Source organism: Malurus melanocephalus, unplaced genomic scaffold (genome assembly GCF_030028575.1).
Source record: "Malurus melanocephalus ecotype Western Australia unplaced genomic scaffold, MMel_1.1 scaffold_75, whole genome shotgun sequence".
NCBI lineage: Eukaryota > Metazoa > Chordata > Aves > Passeriformes > Maluridae > Malurus > Malurus melanocephalus.
In genome coordinates this window covers 1,649,898-1,669,141 of record NW_026623307.1, presented here as the reverse complement: position 1 = coordinate 1,669,141, position 19,244 = coordinate 1,649,898, and the positions used below count along the sequence as shown (strand labels likewise).

General features: G+C 38.8%; 1 protein-coding gene across 4 annotated transcripts in view; it reads right to left on the bottom strand.

The window, feature by feature from the left end:
• ABCC5 (ATP binding cassette subfamily C member 5) overlaps positions 1–19,244 on the bottom strand; it is a 68,429-nt gene that overhangs the window by 37,837 nt on the left and 11,348 nt on the right. The window contains exons 3-16 of one of the 4 annotated variants that reach the window (XM_057367150.1): positions 16,210–16,370; positions 15,805–15,960; positions 14,954–15,101; positions 10,058–10,291; positions 9,775–9,948; positions 8,332–8,479; positions 7,680–7,828; positions 6,957–7,064; positions 4,825–5,175; positions 3,252–3,323; positions 2,999–3,123; positions 2,352–2,424; positions 1,620–1,823; positions 814–957 (exon numbers count right to left, since the gene is read on the bottom strand). In XM_057367150.1, the coding sequence (XP_057223133.1) occupies positions 814–957; positions 1,620–1,823; positions 2,352–2,424; positions 2,999–3,123; positions 3,252–3,323; positions 4,825–5,175; positions 6,957–7,064; positions 7,680–7,828; positions 8,332–8,479; positions 9,775–9,948; positions 10,058–10,291; positions 14,954–15,101; positions 15,805–15,960; positions 16,210–16,370 (2,247 nt within the window). Of the gene's footprint in view, positions 1–813; positions 958–1,619; positions 1,824–2,351; positions 2,425–2,998; positions 3,124–3,251; positions 3,324–4,824; positions 5,176–6,956; positions 7,065–7,679; positions 7,829–8,331; positions 8,480–9,774; positions 9,949–10,057; positions 12,680–14,953; positions 15,102–15,804; positions 15,961–16,209; positions 16,371–19,244 lie in introns of those variants that run through there. The other 3 variants (XM_057367146.1, XM_057367147.1, XM_057367149.1) reach the window with 3 other exon arrangements.

The following is a 19,244-nucleotide window of genomic DNA, read 5'->3' as shown; positions in this document are numbered from 1 at the left end:
CTTAAAAACTCTTTTTTATGTGAGTAAGGAGCCCCTCATCTCTTAAAAAATAAACTGCTGATGTACTTTTAATCTCTTCTAATTAAGAGGAAATGCGCACAATTCAGACAAATACGTTATTATAAAACAAAATGCAAAGATCCTGAGGCCAGAGATTAACTTCAGGAAACAGAGATGAGAAGGGTGGGAAGAATTAACTCCTGAAAATGCAGATGATGTTGTACTCAATAGTTCTTGTTATTTTTCAGATTTACATTTTTTGCACCAACTGAAATACTAGAGGACATATCCAAGTCTGCATTTATAGACTTTTGTCAAGCCACAATTTCTTTTCTCAAACTCCCCCAAAATGCAGCATTTTCAGTTAGGTTTCCAAAATACTGTCACATTTGACTTTTGACAAATCGTGTCGTGTCTGCTGTGCTTCAGTCATGTTCTATTGAAAAAATAGTAACAAGCCAGTAAGAATTTTATCAGACAAAGGTTGTTGGAAATCAGTGTTAATTTGGAAGTAAATTAAGGAGTGGGGTGTACAATAAGARAGACAAACTTCCTGCCCTGAGCATCACCAGGGGAGACACTACAATATTTTCATTATTAACTCATGAGCTCACTGGCGGAGTCCTCTCTGGTACACATTCCCTAAAAACAAACTGTGACAAAGTGCTAATGAAGAACAGATTATTCTATAGGAAATCTACTGGTCRGATCAACACATGAAAATGTGTGAAGCTATTTCCCCATTTTCCAACTATGTCATTTGGTTCATCTCAGAACAGTCAAGATTCAGAGCACTTTAAAGTAAACAAGTACCTCAATATGTGGTGTTTCTCCCAGCTGCAGGCTATTAAAAATAGTTGCATAATCTCCATTTAAATTCATCAATTCCTCATGACTGCCTCGCTCAGTAATGCAGCCTTCTTTCATGAAGATCACTTCATCACAGTCAACAAGATACTGGAGAAAATGGCAGTAAGAACAAGGCTCTATCATGAGGTTCAATAACCAAACACTCCCACACAGCCCTTCTCAGCAGCTTACAGACACTGGCACACAGCACACCTATTCCCACCTAATAGACATCTGATTTGCAAAGGTCCTCCTGTGACTAGAGCAGCATGATTACTCACACTAAACACATCAAATGTTTTTATGTAATCTCAAAACCAGTTCCTTATGGAAGATATGACTCAGGATACTTAAACACTACAAATACTGATAGACTAAGCACTAACATTTCTGTGCACAGAAGACAGCAAAAAAACCTCAGATTTATCAATTCTGATTTACTGACATTAAATCTAAGTGTTTTCTCATGTGATGAAATAGCTTTACAGCAAGTTAGCAGAAATATTTTTGAACAGGGTTTATATTTCTCTGGTAAATTTTCTTTAGCCAAGTGTTACCAGTTCCAATCAGATACCAAGCAGCACTGGTATCAAACAATTAAATTGTACTCAGTACATATTTCCAAACCCAGTTTATAAATRTAAACCACACCTTCTATAGACAGGGTTATCCTGTCACAGGCCAGGGCACAGAAATTTCCAGTATGAAGGCAACTGATTAAGAAACCATTTCAAGAAGGTCCAAAAAAGAAAGCATGAGAGATTCAGTACCTGAAGCTGATGTGTGATGAAAAGGACAGTCTTTGACTTCAGGTGCTTCCTTATTGCACTGTTAAAAATGTGATTTCCAACGTGAGCATCTAAGGCACTAAGGGGGTCATCAAGGATGTAAATGTCCCTGTCACTGTACAGGGCTCGAGCCAGACTGATTCTCTGACGCTGTCCCCCACTCAGGTTAGCCCCTCGTTCACCAATCTGCAGTGACACACACATTATTTTATTTCTTCCACGCCATGCAACACAGATGACCAGAATAAGGCAGACCATAATRTYTATTTACATATTTATATATATTCCCCACAAACATTACATATTAATGCATATGCATGTTCTAGTTTAGGTATCCACTTTGTGACATGTATTATAYATTCAAATTCAAGGTTAATATGCTTGAAATGTGGCAGTACTTTCTGTGATTATTTTATTTTTTATATATTAACATAGCCATACTTTTTGTTAGCTATTTTAAATCAAGTTTAAGTATGTGCTATTAAGGCAGCTAACTTACAACATGAAAAATTCCCAAACAGGCATCATCTGAGCAAAAACATGGTACAAYTCTCAACAGTCCAGGGCCTGCACAGATAAGCTCAGCTCAAGAGAGTGCATTCAACAGCTCAACTCATATGCACCCCAGACTGATGTACCCTCACCCCAGTTCAGTCTGCCAAACCAAAACCCTTCTCTCCATCTAATAATTAGTTTAGTAGAAGCAAAACATACCTCTGTCAGGTCYCCATTTGGAAGGATGGCCAGGTCAGGCCTTAAACAGCAACCATTCAGCACAGTATTATATCTGAAGAACAAGCAGATAAAGAGTAAAGAACACTGATTTTCCCCACAATTATTTAGCTAGTACAGGATTATCTCTTTTTCTACACTAATAGCAGATATTCCAGCAGCCTAAACCAAATGATCTTCCTTGGATTCCCAGGAGAAAACTGAGGGTAATAATTAAAACACCTGCCTCAGAAGCATTGTGAGGATAAAGAGAATTTTTTTCCAGGGATATCTGGCTAAGGGCCACAGGAAAGTCCCCCCACTGGAGGGGGGCCATGGAAGATGTCAGTAAATGCACACAGCAATTGTGCTTGAAGAAGGCAAGGCCAGGACAGCAAGAGAAAATACCACTTGAGTGCTGCTCACAGCAGCTGCTAAAAACAGAGGTCCAGGATGAGGTTCAGCCTCACTGCAAGCCAGCAGTGACAGCTATCAGCCACAGGGACACATGCAAGAGAGGCAGGATCCTCAGTGGGACTTAAAGCCTTTATATCCTTCTGGAGTGTATCTGCAGGGAACTCTGCAWTAAATTCTTCCCACACTTGGCCAAGAATTACTAGGCTTTCACAAAAATCAGCAGTCTGACAAACCTTTCTTCATCATACTCCTTGCCAAAAAGGATGTTGTCCCGGAGTGTGGCGTTGAGAATCCAGGCCTGCTGGGCCACGTAGGCAAATGTCCCACTTACTGCAATGCTCCCCTCCAACAGGGTCATCTGCAATTWCAGACAAGCTGTCAGATATGCTGCTCCATGTTTAGAATAGACTTCATTCTACAGAGTATAAATAAGTAAAATAGGAGATGGGGAAGAAGAGCAGAACTACTCACAACAGGATTTCTCACCTGTCCTAAAATTGCTGAGATAAGTGAAGTTTTTCCACTCCCCACACTGCCACAAATTCCAACAAGTTTTCCCTAGACAGAAAGAAAAAAATTATGGTATTAATTTCTTACATTTTTCCTCCCTTTCCGAATTTGGACTACCTTTAGTACCTCTGATAGGTACTAGGGATCTAGCTGATCACTAGATCAGCTCTAAAGTGACATAACTGACAAAAAACCCCAAAAGTCAGCATTTTAACTGTCAAACTGTATAGTGTGAACACAATCCCACAGTGAAATAAAACTGAAACCAATCCTACAGGTAAAAATAAAGGTATTTGAAGATCAGCTTCCTTCTTACTAGGGATAGAGGCCCAGGGGATCAATAAACCAAAAGCAGCAAGGCCTGCCTGAACAGAACACACCAAGATGCTTTTGAGAGTSATAAGGACAGATATAAAGAGGAAAGGTCTGAAAGAAAAACAGAATTTACCATATATGGGTCCAGTAAAACTCCTTGCCTATTAGCTCCAATTTGCTAAAGAACACGTACCAAGAAAAGACTGGAAATCAGTCACTTTGAAGAATATCTCTGCAATAAAATGGGTGGATTGATATCCACATTAAACAATTAAATAATCAAAACTATTTTTGTCCCTTTTGTGAAAACTGTATAGTGAACAAAATGGTACATAGACACTTGGGCAACACATTGCTGATCTTCTCTTGATAGCACCCCTCTGACAGAAAAACAGCCTTTACATTTTCAAATAACTGTACCCCTTTTTGAAGCAATTTTTTTAACTACATGCATTCTCCCCAAAGCTTAAAATAGAGGTATTTTTACTATTTAAAATAGTTTTAACTATTTTATCCCTCTATTTGTATAACTATGAGACAATTTAACCATAAATATCTTCATAAATGTATGGATCCCATTATTACAACATCCAACTGCCAGCCTGCAAAGCTTTTGTATTTGTAGATGATGCCATGTATTAAGTTCTATGCTTTTCCTTTGACATCTTACATACTTTTATCCATCTTGGAGAAATATCTCCAAATGCATCTAAAATTCTTGAAAACCTACAGTCTTCTACTGTATAAAACTTCTCAAGGAAGAAAACTACATTCTTCAATGAAAAGCACTGTTATGCTCCACTGGAACAGCTAATCACCTAAAATGTTCACTCAGAATATAACTGAAAATCTGCAAAATGACCAAACCACTGCAGGAACACACTGTTCACCAGCACCCCACTGGTATCTGCTGCCCTRCAGGTACTCTGAGCTCAGTGGCTCACACGCTGTCCCTGGAGCTGCAAACCCCTCAGCTGGATGTGGAAGCTGTACAGCCTTGCCCTTGTTTTACAGACTGTTTGCAAAGATGTAGTTGCTAAAATGGCACAGCTGTTTACAGCAAGATCAGACACTGCATCCTGGATACTGCAGTTGCCATGGATATTACAGGAGTGCACAAAAGCAATATGCTCCATTTCATGCAAAATGAAACAGCACACAGTTTTCTGTTCCAAGGAGCAGCTAAAAYGAGGCCTTTTGAAAGCTCAGATTTCCCCCTTTCATTTCTTCTTACCTTTTCTATCTCCAAGTCAATGTTGTAGAGAGTCCTCTGAAGCCGAAGGTTAACCAGGTGGATGATTYTGTGCTCCTCTTCGGGGCTGTGATGATCATCACTGTCCACTAGAAGATGGCCCTTCTGCTCTGCCAGCACAGCTTGCTGTCCCTCATTCTGTAGCTTCATTTTCTCTTTCTTGCTCTTGGTGGTTTTCTTGTCTTTTTTCACTTTGGGGGTCAACTTTGGTGAGCTCTGGACGCTGGCGTGGGAGAAGTCCCAAGCCAAGGTAGCATTTTTCACCTCTATCGCGGTGTGAGGATTGGCTGGTTTTTTCTTTATCATATGAACCTCTTCCATTAGAAATAAACTCTGATAGGAGTTGTGAGAGAGGTGTAAAGATGAGACACCTGATCAAGACTGGGAGACAAGCCTACGGCACACTCACGCAGCAAAACACATCAGGCTATATAGTAGGAGGAAGCTGAAGAGCAAAAGGTAGCTCATTAGTGTAAACTAACTCCAGATCTGCTAAGTGGCTGGGGCATTCCTGGATGTGGTGGAAGCACTTGGATACACTCGACTTTTCACAGAACTGCAATACTCTGAATGTGAAATGACAGGGGCTTATTCATTTGGCCTTATTTGCAACTGCAGCTCTGTACGTTCCAGATCAAAACACTGAGCAGAACTCATAGGCTGGAGAGGTCACTRAGACAAAGTGAGTGACCTGTCCTGCACACCAACTCATTATGGAAGGAGACAGAATGGTTTTAACTTGAGCCTTTACCCATCAAATTTTCTGCTGGGAAAAAACCAACTTGCACAAGAGTAGCTGATGTATTTCAGGCTGCTTGACAATAAGAAACAAGCCATTAAGTCCACTGTATCATGTTTTCCACCACATCCGTCAGTATTTACAATCAACAGATAAGGAGACATTTTTCACAGTTTAATTACAAGATAAAATGTTTGCCACTTACACAATTTGTTTTAAACCAAGTAGCCTTTTGTGATTAAAATTTCTCCATTCCCAGCCTTATTTATTCTTGCAATTACTACATCCGAATCACACATTCATAAGAAAGCTCATACTCATTTACAGAGCCAAAGAGTTGGTTAAATTTTTACTGTGATGTTATTAGAGTATCCCCACCTTATGTCACATTTCCTACACAGTTTATAGTCAAACTGGGAGATAATTCAATTTCCATTTTCCTTCTCTTCCCTCCCAGAAAATTCCCTTTAGTGCACTTGGATTTACGAAAGGCTGATTCTAGGGTGACTCAGAAGATAAAGCAAAATTGCTCAAAARCAATGGAATCTCAAAACCACTCTACAGATCCTGTTTGTCTCACACAGAGGTTTATTTCATGAATGCATTATGCAGAATTCATGTATCTGTCAATGCTTGTGAAAGTCTCTATTTGGAAGGTGCTATTCTCCATTTTGAAAATTTCCACAATGTGTAAYACACTGTTATCTTCAAGTGACAAGACAAAATAAAGGCCTTCCCTCTGAGTTCATAAAGTACACAGTGTATTCACCCTCCAATCCTCATGATGTGAGATAAGAATCCCCATTATCAGGCTTTTACATTTTCTGCCATAGATTTGTTTTGCCAGATCACAACTCTATTTTACTGATATAGCAGTGTTTCAGTCACTTAATCTGGTCYGGAAATATAAAACCTCAGGTTTTTATGACCACAGATAAAACTTCACTGTTTTTTGCCAAGCTGCTTACCTAACACCTGATATTTTCAAAAACAGGTTTATTAGCAAAACACGAAACTTCAYTGTAGACATGTTGCAGTCTTTTCAGAAAGATGTTCTTAAAAWGGAGTTAAAAATTATTGTACAGTGAGCCACTGAGCCCCTCACGCTTCTCTTCCTGTGGCCAACATCAAAATTGTAAAACCATTGAATCAGGCTATTTTGCTTCTCACACTGGTATTAYTCTTAAACTGCTAATATTCCTTCACTAGATTTGCATCTCTTGCAGGATCCAATAATCTGGAATGCTAAGTGTAAAAGAAAAACTTCTCAGCCATTACAACCMTTATTACCTTCCAAGTGCTCCCTTTGCATCTACTGAACACACACAACACTCCACATTTACAGTGAAAACTGTGAGGCCAAATGRCTGCTTACCTTAAATCTGTCAACAGAAACCGATGCCTCAGACAGAGACTTCACTGAGAACGGTGTTACTTTGAGAGCAAAAGTCATTGAGTTAAAGACAGTGACCACTGTGAATGCCTAAAAACAAGACAAGAAAAATAATCACATTTGGATGCAATATTCTAACAGCTCCAGCCATCTAAAAGCTGAAATGGTGTTAGAAGCAGCAATTCAAAGCTGTAGAATAGGCCCAGCCCAAGAATAACTTTTTAAATATTCAACATATTCTCATAGAGCAGATCTACTGAACTCCTTCTCTAGTGCTTTTAACAGACCAAGACAAATCTTGGTCTGTTTGTAGGTCTAACAAAAGCAGCAGCCAGCAAATTCTGCATTAACCTACTACTTGTGAAAGCACAAATTCAAATCTTATTTTTAGACATTTGTGCTGTTTGCATCCAAGCACACAGCAAACCAAAAACATCCAGTAATCCCCAATGCCCCATCCAAACAGCAAACAGGAGGATTTATTTACATTCAACCCAAAACCTGCTCTGATGAAGGTCAGGACAAAAGAGCATCGAGAACTTTTGTGTAAAATACAAGGCTACACCTGCTGCTGTCACAGCCATGAGACATTCCTCTCTGTAAGTGAGGATCCAGCCTGGSCACACGGGCACAGCCACCCAAGAAATGGCTCAGCAGAAAAATAACACAGAAGGAATAGTATAAAGAATATTTCCATCAGCTTACCTGAGCTGCTGTAAGATCATAGCCAAGGACCATATGGACAGAAAAGGTCACCACACTGGCAATGACAACAACTATGGGTGCCACTCCCACAGTGATGCTCTGGAAGTAGCCTGCACGCTCCARGATTTTACGTTCCTCCTCACGAATTTCTGTAAATACAAATAGGGGCACCATGYTTGAACTGTGATTCAGGGGTTCATACACACAACAGAAAGCACCACAGCACCATAAACACTGAGTAGAAGGTCTTAACGCTACACTTCAGTTCAGTGCTTACCATGCTATAAACCTTCTAATACAGGCAGCAATTACAGAGAAAATTASAATGGTCTGTAAATTCCCATACAAATAAAGAGTTTTTTTAACTTTTCTTAAAAACAGAGCAGCCAGCACATTTATTAAGTAATAAAAGAAGTGAAAAATTTAAAAAATTAAGATTAGTGTCATGCCACAAATATTATGCTAGAAAGTGATATTTTAAAGCAGGTCTGTTTGTCCAACCCATTGTGCATAACACAGAGGAGCCTGAAGGATGACAGTGTTCTTACAAGGCTCCTACATCAGCACCTGTGGCACACAGTCAGGATGCACAACCTGCAAAGCAATGGGGCATCTGCACCACAGGAGACATTTACATACTGTGGGAACTCACTTTGAACATTCTGAGAGAATGGCTTGACCCAGGCATACATTTTAATGAATTTAATGTAATTAAGAACTTCATTCATCTTTTGCACACGTTCATCTGTTGTTGCTACACATTTTCTTCTGAAATAAGCTGTAAGGCGGGATACAAACATCTGAAACAAAAGGCAACAGCATGAAACATTAATGGCAACTCAGAAAATGCAAGTACATTCAATTCCTAATTACCACGGCAAATTAATTTTTAATCTGAAAAAGAGATTCAAGGATAGGGCCARCAAACTGCTGCTCTAACATAAAACTCAGGCTGGAAACACCATTCATYTCCTCCTGCCCCATCTGCACCAAGCACCAGACTCATGATAGCAAATCTCAAAAAAAAATTGTGAAAATAAAGGTGTGCGCTTTTATCAATGTTGAAGTTTTGTTAGTTCCTGAAGCACCAAGTTAACCCTCATGGTACATGAACTCTAGAACCCGTTCTAGCCAGCCTTTTAACCTGGTTCTGTATGACCAAAAAAAAAAAAAAATCAGGACTTGGCCCATCACATTAATTTCTACTCTGTGCCAGTGCTACAAAGGCAGTAAAACAGTTTTAACATTTTTACTAAAATAACCTAGAATAGACAGTTGTTTCACATGTTTTTAAGTATCTGTTACTCCTACTTTCATCCCATTCCTGGTGTGGAATTCAAACCCAACACATTACTTTAGAAAGTTTTAGCTCCTTGCCATTCTTCATACTCCTGCAGACTCTTTTGAAGTCCCCCATCMATAGAGAAGGAGCTGAAAACAACTGGAAAACATGTTCAAACACCACTCCTCACTGCCCTCTAAAATGTAATTCCCACTACACAATCCTTACTTTTGGCCAGATAAATTGGGACCACAGGAAATCTCACAGAAYTAAGCCTCTACAGCTTATAAAACATGTATTATGAATACAGTGACAAATCTTCAGCAGTCTTATAGGCATTTTAAAAGCAAGAAGATTTTGGCTTGAACTAGCCTGTTTCACAGCTCAGCAGAGGCAGAGGCAGGAGTGCTTCATCAGGAACAAGCTGTGCCAGATGTGTTTTTCAACATCTTGTGTTGAGTCAAGAAATCAAGAACATTGCTTATACAACACTGAGCTCCCATACACAAGCTGGAGGACTCATGTCATTCCAGCCTCATGTCTTTCCAGTCTCGACCACATATCCTGCAGTTTCATTGAGCTATGCATATTAGTTTCAGACAAATCATCTTTCCTATTCCCATTTTCCAATTTCATCCTTTTGAGCTTCCTGCTTCCAAATCTCTGCTTCATACACTGTCTTCTACATGCCTTCAATAATGTGCAGTGCTACAAACTGCCAGAATCTGGCACATTTCAACACTTTTTTTTCACAACTATGTATTTATCTGACCTAAGAAAAAATGAAGCAAGTCTTGGATCTTTCCAACTCACCATTGCTGGGTAGAAGAGGATGAAGACAGCAGACCCCAAGAAGCCTGTTGGGCCCAGAAYAATCACATTATAAACCATTCCCAAGATGGCAACAATAGGGCCCCCAGCCAACAAACTGCCAACTGCTGCAGCTTCAAACATCCTCTGACCATCGTTGGAACACACATTTATGAGCTGAAAGACAGAACAGATTATTTAAATTTAAGGCACAGCTTGTTCTCGAAGGAGTATATTACACATCCCTTTTTACACTGCAATTTCCAAAATGAGGAATGTAGCTTACCTCTCCAAGAGACTTCTCCTTGATGTTCTTCAGCTTAAGAATTTTTTTAAATGCCATTGTCAGGACAGCCCCACGCAGTCTGACCCCCGTGCGATAATTCAACGCCCAGGTTAGCGCCAGGGACCACGATCGCACCACTTCCGTCATAAAGATGCCAAAAACTAAAAACAAGCTGTACTGCAGGTTGGATTCACTCTGCTGGGTATACTCCAAGAGGTGTTTCACAACGAATGCCTACAGGAAGAAATGCAAGCTTGCATGAACACCCCATCATCCCAGAAGACCATGCAACAACTTTATGTTAAGTTAGAAATAAGTAGGCTACTTTGCTTTTAAAAGAGCCGTTTGAAATAGAAAGCATCTTCTTTCCAGAAGTAAAAGGTGTCAATACAAGAAGTACTATACCACAAAGCCCTGCTGAGAGCCAAGCACTGAGTCAAATTTAGTAAGTAAAGAGAGTTTAATTTGGAATGATATTCCTCGCAGCACGCTTCTAATCCTCCGTGTCTTCTAACTTAACATAAATGTGTCAGTTAGCTGAAAGCAATGCATTATCATAARGAAGAGTTTTAAAATATAGTCACTACTTATACATCTGCACACATTAAGAAACATTCCTTTACGTGACATTAAGACCTTTTTTATTTTATCTTTCGTTTGCTTCAAACGTGCTTATTTGATAAAAAGGAACAATGTACCTACAGTTGTAGAGGGGAAGAGTGAGAAGGACATTTGCAAAACATTCCTGGAAATAAACATCAGCAGTTTAATAGTAAAGAAAAAAACAAGCAGAAAGCACAAGGTACGCAATACCACAAATCATAGGGGATAGGGGAGGAAAAAAAAAAAGACAAAAAATTTAACCATTCACTCCCTCCCCAAACCCTCTCCCCCCAAGAACATAAACACTTTACCTCAGGAATCACATTTCAAACATCACCTGCAGAAAGAGGACAGCCCCTAGAACCAGCAATTCCCAACTCCAGCTCTTTGYGGTCCAATGGCACAATATAACATCATACAATTCACAACCACCAGCATTAAATACTATTAACTGCGAAACAATAGGCTTTTATTTGAAATGAAGTGCCATCTTAAATAGTAACATCTCAAAAACACTGTACAACAGGTAGASCATTGTATAAACATACAATCTGCACATACAGGATAATTATAAAGGGCTAATATCTAACAGTCAGTCTGAGCTTCTAACATAATTAGATTTGAAACTACACACAAAATCATAAAGATACAAAAACAGAATGGTATTTGTTCAAGAAGTCCAAAGGAAGTCAAACTTGAAGGTACCAACAGAGGAGGCTTGTGAGGCTGCACAAATTCTGAAATCTGGTTTCAAAAGTACCCTACAGTAAGGCTTCACAGACAGCAAAAGATTTCCTAGAGGCTTTTCAACAAATGATATTTTAAGATATTGGTGCTTTTGATATACTGGTACAGAGTAGAGAATTACCTTTGCCCACAAAAAAAAAAAAAAAAAAAAAAAAAAATCAACAAAAAATCTGAGACCAAAGAAAATACTTGAGAAACCTTTCACGTCATAGTCCGTTGAAGTCCTCTTGGCTAAATCATGTTTTGCAAGTAAGAGTTCTGTATAGTTTGAAGAAAGAGGAAAAAACAAAATCCCACTAACTCCAGCAAAGGTTTTGATAGCTACAGCCCAGCACCAAATAACAAAAAAATRGAGATCAAATTCATCTGTTCAGAGGAAAATAATTCTGCACATCAGAACCAAGGAAACATGCTGTAAATAATTTTGCTCTTTTTCACAGGTGTGAATTAAAGCCAGATGTCCATCAGGTTCTAGAATGGCCACTGAGAAAATTCACATACCCATCACTGAACAAATGTGAGGAGCTCACATTCACAGATCTGTTGCATTCCAACTGATTGGATTTAATTTTACATCACAACTGCATACTGTTGGTTTGCAGTTACTGTGAAGATTACTGACTTCTTTTTCCAGTATTCAATCCAACATATGCAACTGAGTCACTGAGCAATTGGGGTGAAAATCCCCATTTTTCCTCAAGAGCTGTAACTCAGCATGGTCGCAGACTGCAAGCACTTTCTCACACACCAAAGCATTGCTGAAAGTCTCCAAGAGAGGATGTATAAAGATAGCAGATGTTTCCTGGGGTCTCATTCCTCCCAAAACTTTAGTACAATTTTGCAGGACTATTTTATAGATTCAGCATGTCCCATGATGAAATAGAGACCAGCTCACATTATACCCCAATTTATTTTTTTTTCCGGAAGAAAGAAGAGAGGAAACAGCAGATTAAAGAATTTTGAAAAGGGAGRGGAAAAAAGTCACAGAAAATTAACATTTACATCTGAACAAATACTATTCAAATTCATTTTAGTTTAATGAAAAGAATCCAGCAAAAAKTTATTTACAAAACAAAAACATTAGAGTAGATAAACTAAGCTAAGGGGGGGGAAAAAGAGCTCCTGTGGCTATTACCGTAGTGGTTGGTACAAGCTGCTTGGCTGTCTTAAGCATTCCCATGGAATAAACATTACCTTACCTTTGCTCTTGGCGGTGGCTCTGCCCAGCAGGAATGCCTCATCCTGACGCAGAAAACAGCCATCCTGAAAATGCTGAAGAACAGCTTCTGTCACTGGTCCCACTGCAGTGCCGGCGTCCCTGCTGCAGCCAGCGTGCGACAGCACGGGCCAGGCTGCAGCTGGAGCCAACTGGGAAACTGGAAAACTTACCTCCAGTAGCTTACCACTCCCCCCTCCAATACCTGACCAAACTGTCAAGCTGTGCTCCACTAAGATAGCAAGTTTCCCCATCTCCCAAATGGGGAGAATAGCTCTGAACAGTTGCTAACAGGTACATTGTTCAGACCTGRAGTTAAACTGATTATGTTTAGTAATCAAAAAACTTCTTTGCTCCCCAACCAGAACTTGGAAGTTTTGGTAGCTGATCAAATAGCAGCAAATATTTATTGGAGATAAATAGCATATCACCTATACTAGTACATTCTGATGGTTATTACAAGGCAATCTGACACACGCAGCTGACTCACCAGGTTATAGGTTGAGAYTCTGTGCCAGGTGCAAAATTAATCAAAATTTAAAAAAAAAAGGAAGACCCTTGAAGGATCTGATACCAAAAAACACCAAAAGCAAAAGAGTCCACAGAGGAAGTCTCACACAACTCCTTTCCAGTTATAACCATCACAATGCTCATTTGTAAACTCACAGCTGTTGTTGGCATTTCAAGATCATARACATTAAATTAAAATTTTTGGAGTTCAATATAGTGTTTAACTCCACTTTCATAATCTTTTTCCAATACATRAGGTCAAGTCAAATGCTTTTCCTGATCTCCCTTTTCACCTTCAGGTGACAGAAAGGATGTAACAATACAAGAAAGCACTGGTACTTCTGAGGAGACAGCATAGGCACATCCCTGAGGCATGCCATTTTTAAAAACTGGGAGGAGGGATGGTAAACACTCAATTTCAAGCCAAATGGTGGAACCAAAAGTGAATTGTGCCTTATTCAGAGAAATGAATAAGGTTGTCTGTCAATGGACAACTGTCTATATAATTTTAAGTTACCCATATTGAGCATCAATTGCAGCAGTAGCCCACAACCTAATCAAGTTGGTTTGTTTTTTCCCCTCTCACTCGCTCTCATTCAGCAGTTTTGCTGTGACAAATTGAGAACATTACACTACAGAAATTAGGGGTAACCCTGCTGCAAGTTCTTTGCTAAAGATAAAAGTAGCTCCTCAAGCCCTGTAGTGAAACAATGACAGAAGCTCTTCTTGGGAAAAGCTAGTGCTGTTAAAACCTTAATCATGATTTATTGTTAATTACCAAARTATGTTCATATATTTTATAATAGAGACAACTATAAAATATTACAAAGAAAACAATACCACAGAAACATTTATTGTTATTCATATTACATGAAACAAGGCAAACTTTAAGAAGACTTAAAAAACAGAACATCATTTTGATAAGACATTTAAAAGCAGGAAAACATTTTAAAAAGACATGTCACCTAACAGTGCACCCAAGTGTACTTACCCAAGAAATGAACCTTCAGCTTACCAGCACACTGAAACGTTTACTACTAGCAGTAATACTGCTCCTACTCCTCAAGGGAAATGTGTAGAGAATAAATTTAGTCAAAATTTCAACTTTAAATCTGCACAGCATGTGCAACAAACAGGTGACAAAAAAATGGTGTGAATGTCAAGTCCAATGTTGTTATCTTCAATACGACCCTTAGCAACAAAGAGCAGCCGTTCCTAGAGGCAACAATGGTTTCTAACATTTCTACATGAAACCTGTCTGGCCATTCTCTGTAGATCAGTAAAGACTATGCCCTCAGACTTCTTGAGACCTGCTCACATTAGTTTTTAAGCAGTGTTCTCATAGAATTGCTTCGGTCCACTTCTTGAAGACTGTTATTAATGYCAATAATTTAAAATTAGAATTCTATCAGGCTGAATCTTATTCCAAGATAAAGTTACAGAATTTCAAAGAGAAAAAGAATTAGAAAATCTGGACATAAGAATCTTATGCAAAAAAAGAAGTAATGCAGTTAAGCTTACAGAGTTAAGGAAGAACTTTAAACTATACTCAAAACCAAAGAGAAAAAACAAAAAGTCAACTTCCTCCAGGACACCTAAACTCCCCCTCCCTTCTCCAAGAACTTGCCTGGGAATTCAGCAACTGATCCATCAGSTGTAGGAATCCTATCTTGGATTATTGAATTGCTTTGGAATTTTGCCCCAAAATTTCTAGCTAGTCAAAACAGTTAAGTGATTCTGCAATGAAACCTTAAGATTTTACAGTTGGCCATGAGATGGAGCCCTCTGAAGTTGTTAAAAAAAGGATGGATATTACTTACTGGTCCACTAAAACCCGCGAGCTGCGTGATCATCAGACACACTATGGAAATGATGAGCCTGGTGCGGCAGAAAATCCACACAACCCTCCGGAGAGAAGCATCATCAGGCCCATTTTCTTCCAGTTCTTCCTGCCACAATCTCTCCAGCCTAATCAAAACAGAAGACTCGTTATCAATTTTTCACCATGTGAGAAGGTACAGTCTAATAGGTTAAAACTCTAAGCACTTCCTAGCTCAGAACAACAAAAAATAATATCRAGAGAAATAAAGACATAGTACATTCTGTGAGGTAAAGAGAARTATGTTGTGTAACTTCCATAGGAAAGAGGGATGAAAAACACAATGCTTTTTCTTTGCCTGGAGTCTCTTTGCAATCTTAATACACTGACTTGTCACAGCCTTTCCTGGCTGAACTGACAGAAGAGCTGCAGTCAAAACCTGAAGAAATTCTCATTAGCCACAGAAGGTTAGCCTGATCAGAAGATCTGATCCACATTCAAATCACTCTGCTAGCAACAGCATTACCTCTTCATTTTAGCACAAGACTTTTTCACTGTAGCCTTGAGAAAAAAAAGTTTTAATCAAAAAAAAGAGTAAAGATATGCAAAATCAGAAGAATTGCAAGATATTCCTGAAGATATAATCCTCTAATTTCACTGAAATTGGTAAGGCTACAGAAACTGCGCTGCATGAGAAGTGGTCTCTGAAGGATTAACGTGAATTCCACCATTTTGAGAAAGGTAAAACAAAATATCACTGCTGCTTTTCTAGGGCAACACTATACCGTTGCCTGCAAACTAACATATAACAAATGGAAACAAGGAAATTATAAGAAACCTAGGTGTCTTTACCTTCTACAATTGACATCTGAAGACTCATGCCTTGATAAGGACCATACATCATCCATAAACAATTCCCCTTTCTTATATGCTCTGTGGGCCAAAGGAGTGAGCCAGGAGAAGGTCATGGAGGAGAAAAGCCCAGCATTATCAACAGGGTGCTGGTGCCTAAAAGAATTGRAAAAAAAAAAATCACAAACAAATGAAAAAGGAGACAGGAAATGCAAATCCTCAAGAAAAACAAAGCCTCCTCTCATTGAAAGCACTCAGAGTACCAAATGGTCCATGCCAGCCACACTTGCTAAACAAATTCTGATGTTTCCAGTACCAGTCAGCAGACCCACATCTGCAATTCTGCTCTGTGACTGGTTTGAAAAGCAAATGCTGTATCAGTTCTGTGGTAGCCTAAAGACGTACTTGGAAGTGGTCCGTATGGGTTTCAGTGCATTCAGACCATGGTGGTATTTGCCCTTGTGATGCTCTTCATCCAGCATTCTCAGCTGGGAATGCACAGAGGTGTCCAGTGGCAGGCCCTCTGCCCGAGCTGCTGCTTCCAAGGCATCCTGGCATTCAATCTGCTTTTATAAGAAAGACAACAGATTCAGACTTCAAAACTACATTTGAAGTCCATGACTCCCAACTSCAGTAATTTTGCACCTCTTTCTTGTGCAAATTATTGTGCAACAATCACAATCGTTTCAATGTTTTAGACCACAGGCTTCAYTGAGCCATGGAAAGCATAGGTTCTAGACCTGCATTAGACTGCTGCATTTGTAAAACATAAATTAGAATCAGTATTGTGCCTGTGCATTCAAAGAATAAATGGATAAACCAGGCTAATCCTGCCACAGGAAATACGAGAGGGAAAAATTACAACATCAAGTACCTATGACATCAGTTCAGGAAATCAGTGACTGGCTTATGCAGTGAAATTAAGGAACATTTTCTTGATGAATTTACATCCTCTTAGTATAATTTAAATATTCTTATCCATAGAAWATACAAAGTATTTTCAGAACACTACTTAAGTCCCTTCTTCAAAAATAGCTTAGATTAGATTAAAAAAAAAAAAAAACCAAACACGCACTAAGCAGAATTGTACTTCCTTTTATCATGTTTCCTGTTTTTTTTCTTTTTCACTAATCTAAATGGAACAAAGATGACAACTTTCTTTGCTCCCAGGCACAGCTTCTCAGTGGCTCAGCAACTTTTATAAGAATCACTTATCTCAGGGATTATGTTTTAAATATTCTTATCCATAGAAAATACAAAGTATTTCAGGAAAATACTTAAGTTCCTTTTTCAAAAAATAGCTTAGATTAAAAAAAAAAAAAAAAAAAACCAAACACGCACTAAGCAGAATTGTACTTCCTTTTATCATGTTTCCTGTTTTTTTTCTTTTTCACTAATCTAAATGGAACAAAGATGACAACTTTCTTTGCTCCCAGGCACAGCTTCTCAGTGGCTCAGCAACTTTTATAAGAATCACTTATCTCAGGGATGGGGRGAGGTGGTTTCCACAGCCCCAGTGAAAGGCAGACCTAAATGCTAATCCAACATGAGAAAGGAAACAGCAGTGATACAGGATAGGCCAAATGTTGCAGAGTACAGAAAAATCTTTTGATGGGGAACCAGATGTGGCAAAACTACTTGAGGAGATGAACCTCTTACCTGGAGGGGCAGAGGGCCCTCAACTGGTTCTGATAACTTAATGTGCCATTTACTGCAGGACCATGCTACCTGCTCGTGCTCCAGTTTGTTGAAATGAAGCTACTTTGTAAAAACAGTCTAAATTCTGCCTAAAAATCTTCCTGGATGTCTCGTAAACATACTATGATTCTATCTTTTATAAGCTGCCTCACCAAAGCCAAGTTACTTTATTTCCTTGAAAAGAAGCAACTGTAATGCCTTGTAGCTTCCTAAAAACATGGAATCTACAAACCACTAAATGCCAGGGCTTGGTTCCTGATTTCCACGTCACATAACTTTTGTTTATCATGGCTTTGTCAGTACTACATTAACATATAATAATATAGCACATTAGGACACCCAGCTTCAACCCATGTGAAGGGTAAGAACAGGAAACTGAGAGTTTCATAAATCTGTCCCTTATTTRTTTAACTGAAGTACTTAAATAGTGCCTAAGCATGTTGTCAATAATCCATGGTTCTATCTCCAAAACCATATTTGCTAAGCTATCACCTAAAGCTATGGCAACAAAAGATAGCTGAATAACACAAGAACAAAAGAACATTAAAACCTTATGACACATGGAGTGACTCAAAAATACATAGCACTTGAAATCTGAATTAGAAGACTTCTCACTCAATTTATATTAAATTACTGACTCACTAAGGCAACACTGCCTTAAGTCTATCCAAACCAGCATTAGTAAGGGACCTGCCATAAACATCCCAAAGGGGAAGAGTTCTGCACCACTGCTTTTCTGGAGACAGCAGAAGAAYTCTTAACTGGTTTGCTGTGTTACCCTTGCAAGAGGCCCTGGGCAGATCTGCCCAAACATCTTGTTGCTGATAACGCACTTGTTTCTAATTGATGCCATAAGGTAAGTTGCAGAAACATTGTTTTTCAGAGCACACAAAAGGTACCTATAAGAAAAAAAAAAATCTACCAAAACAGAAAACACTATGTTTACTAGCATAAAAATAGAATACCTCTTTAATAAGAAMAATTGCAAGCATTTTAGGCAGTCCAAAGACAATGTTCATAAACAATCACTGTGAAAAATAATTAAACTCTCCAGAGCTGCTCAAGAGAATTCTCCCAGCAAAGGTGGCAAAGTGGCATTGATAAAGACTACAGCACTGCCTCTGAAAGGTCTTTATAACATCTTGCCACAGAAGCAAACAAAGCACAGACCCCTAACCAGGAACATTGTTCATCTTCATCCTGGCAAGGGTGGAAAACTCCCTTATGTAGGGCTATCGAGAAACAAATGCATCACACCACTGCACAATTAAGATTCGAAGAACATGTAGTTCTGCATAGTTCTTTGAAGATAAGAAAATCTTCAAAGCAGATTTTATCGGGAAGAAGTGAGGCTCCTAAACTGTTCTACAATGCACTTTAGGAACAGAAGACTGAAGTAAAAAAACTGAACAACCCCAACACTGTTCATTTAGGTTTCTGATTAGGTTTCCCAATTGCCTGCATGCATGTACAATTGTCTTGGAAACCAATGCCTTGAGTCATTACTAATGTGCTACAACAGGCTACAGCTCTGCTGTTGAAATAAATGGCTAATAAACAAAAGAATAAATAAAAATCCACTTTTTCTAATTCATCAACTTATTAATATGCCAATACAAGCAACGAACTGAGTGATACAACATGGTATTGATAACTCCRAAGAAATGTTCACAGAAACAAAATAAGCTTTAATCAGATCTTGCTAACCAGAAGAGGAGGAATCATTCAGACATTKCTTGAAA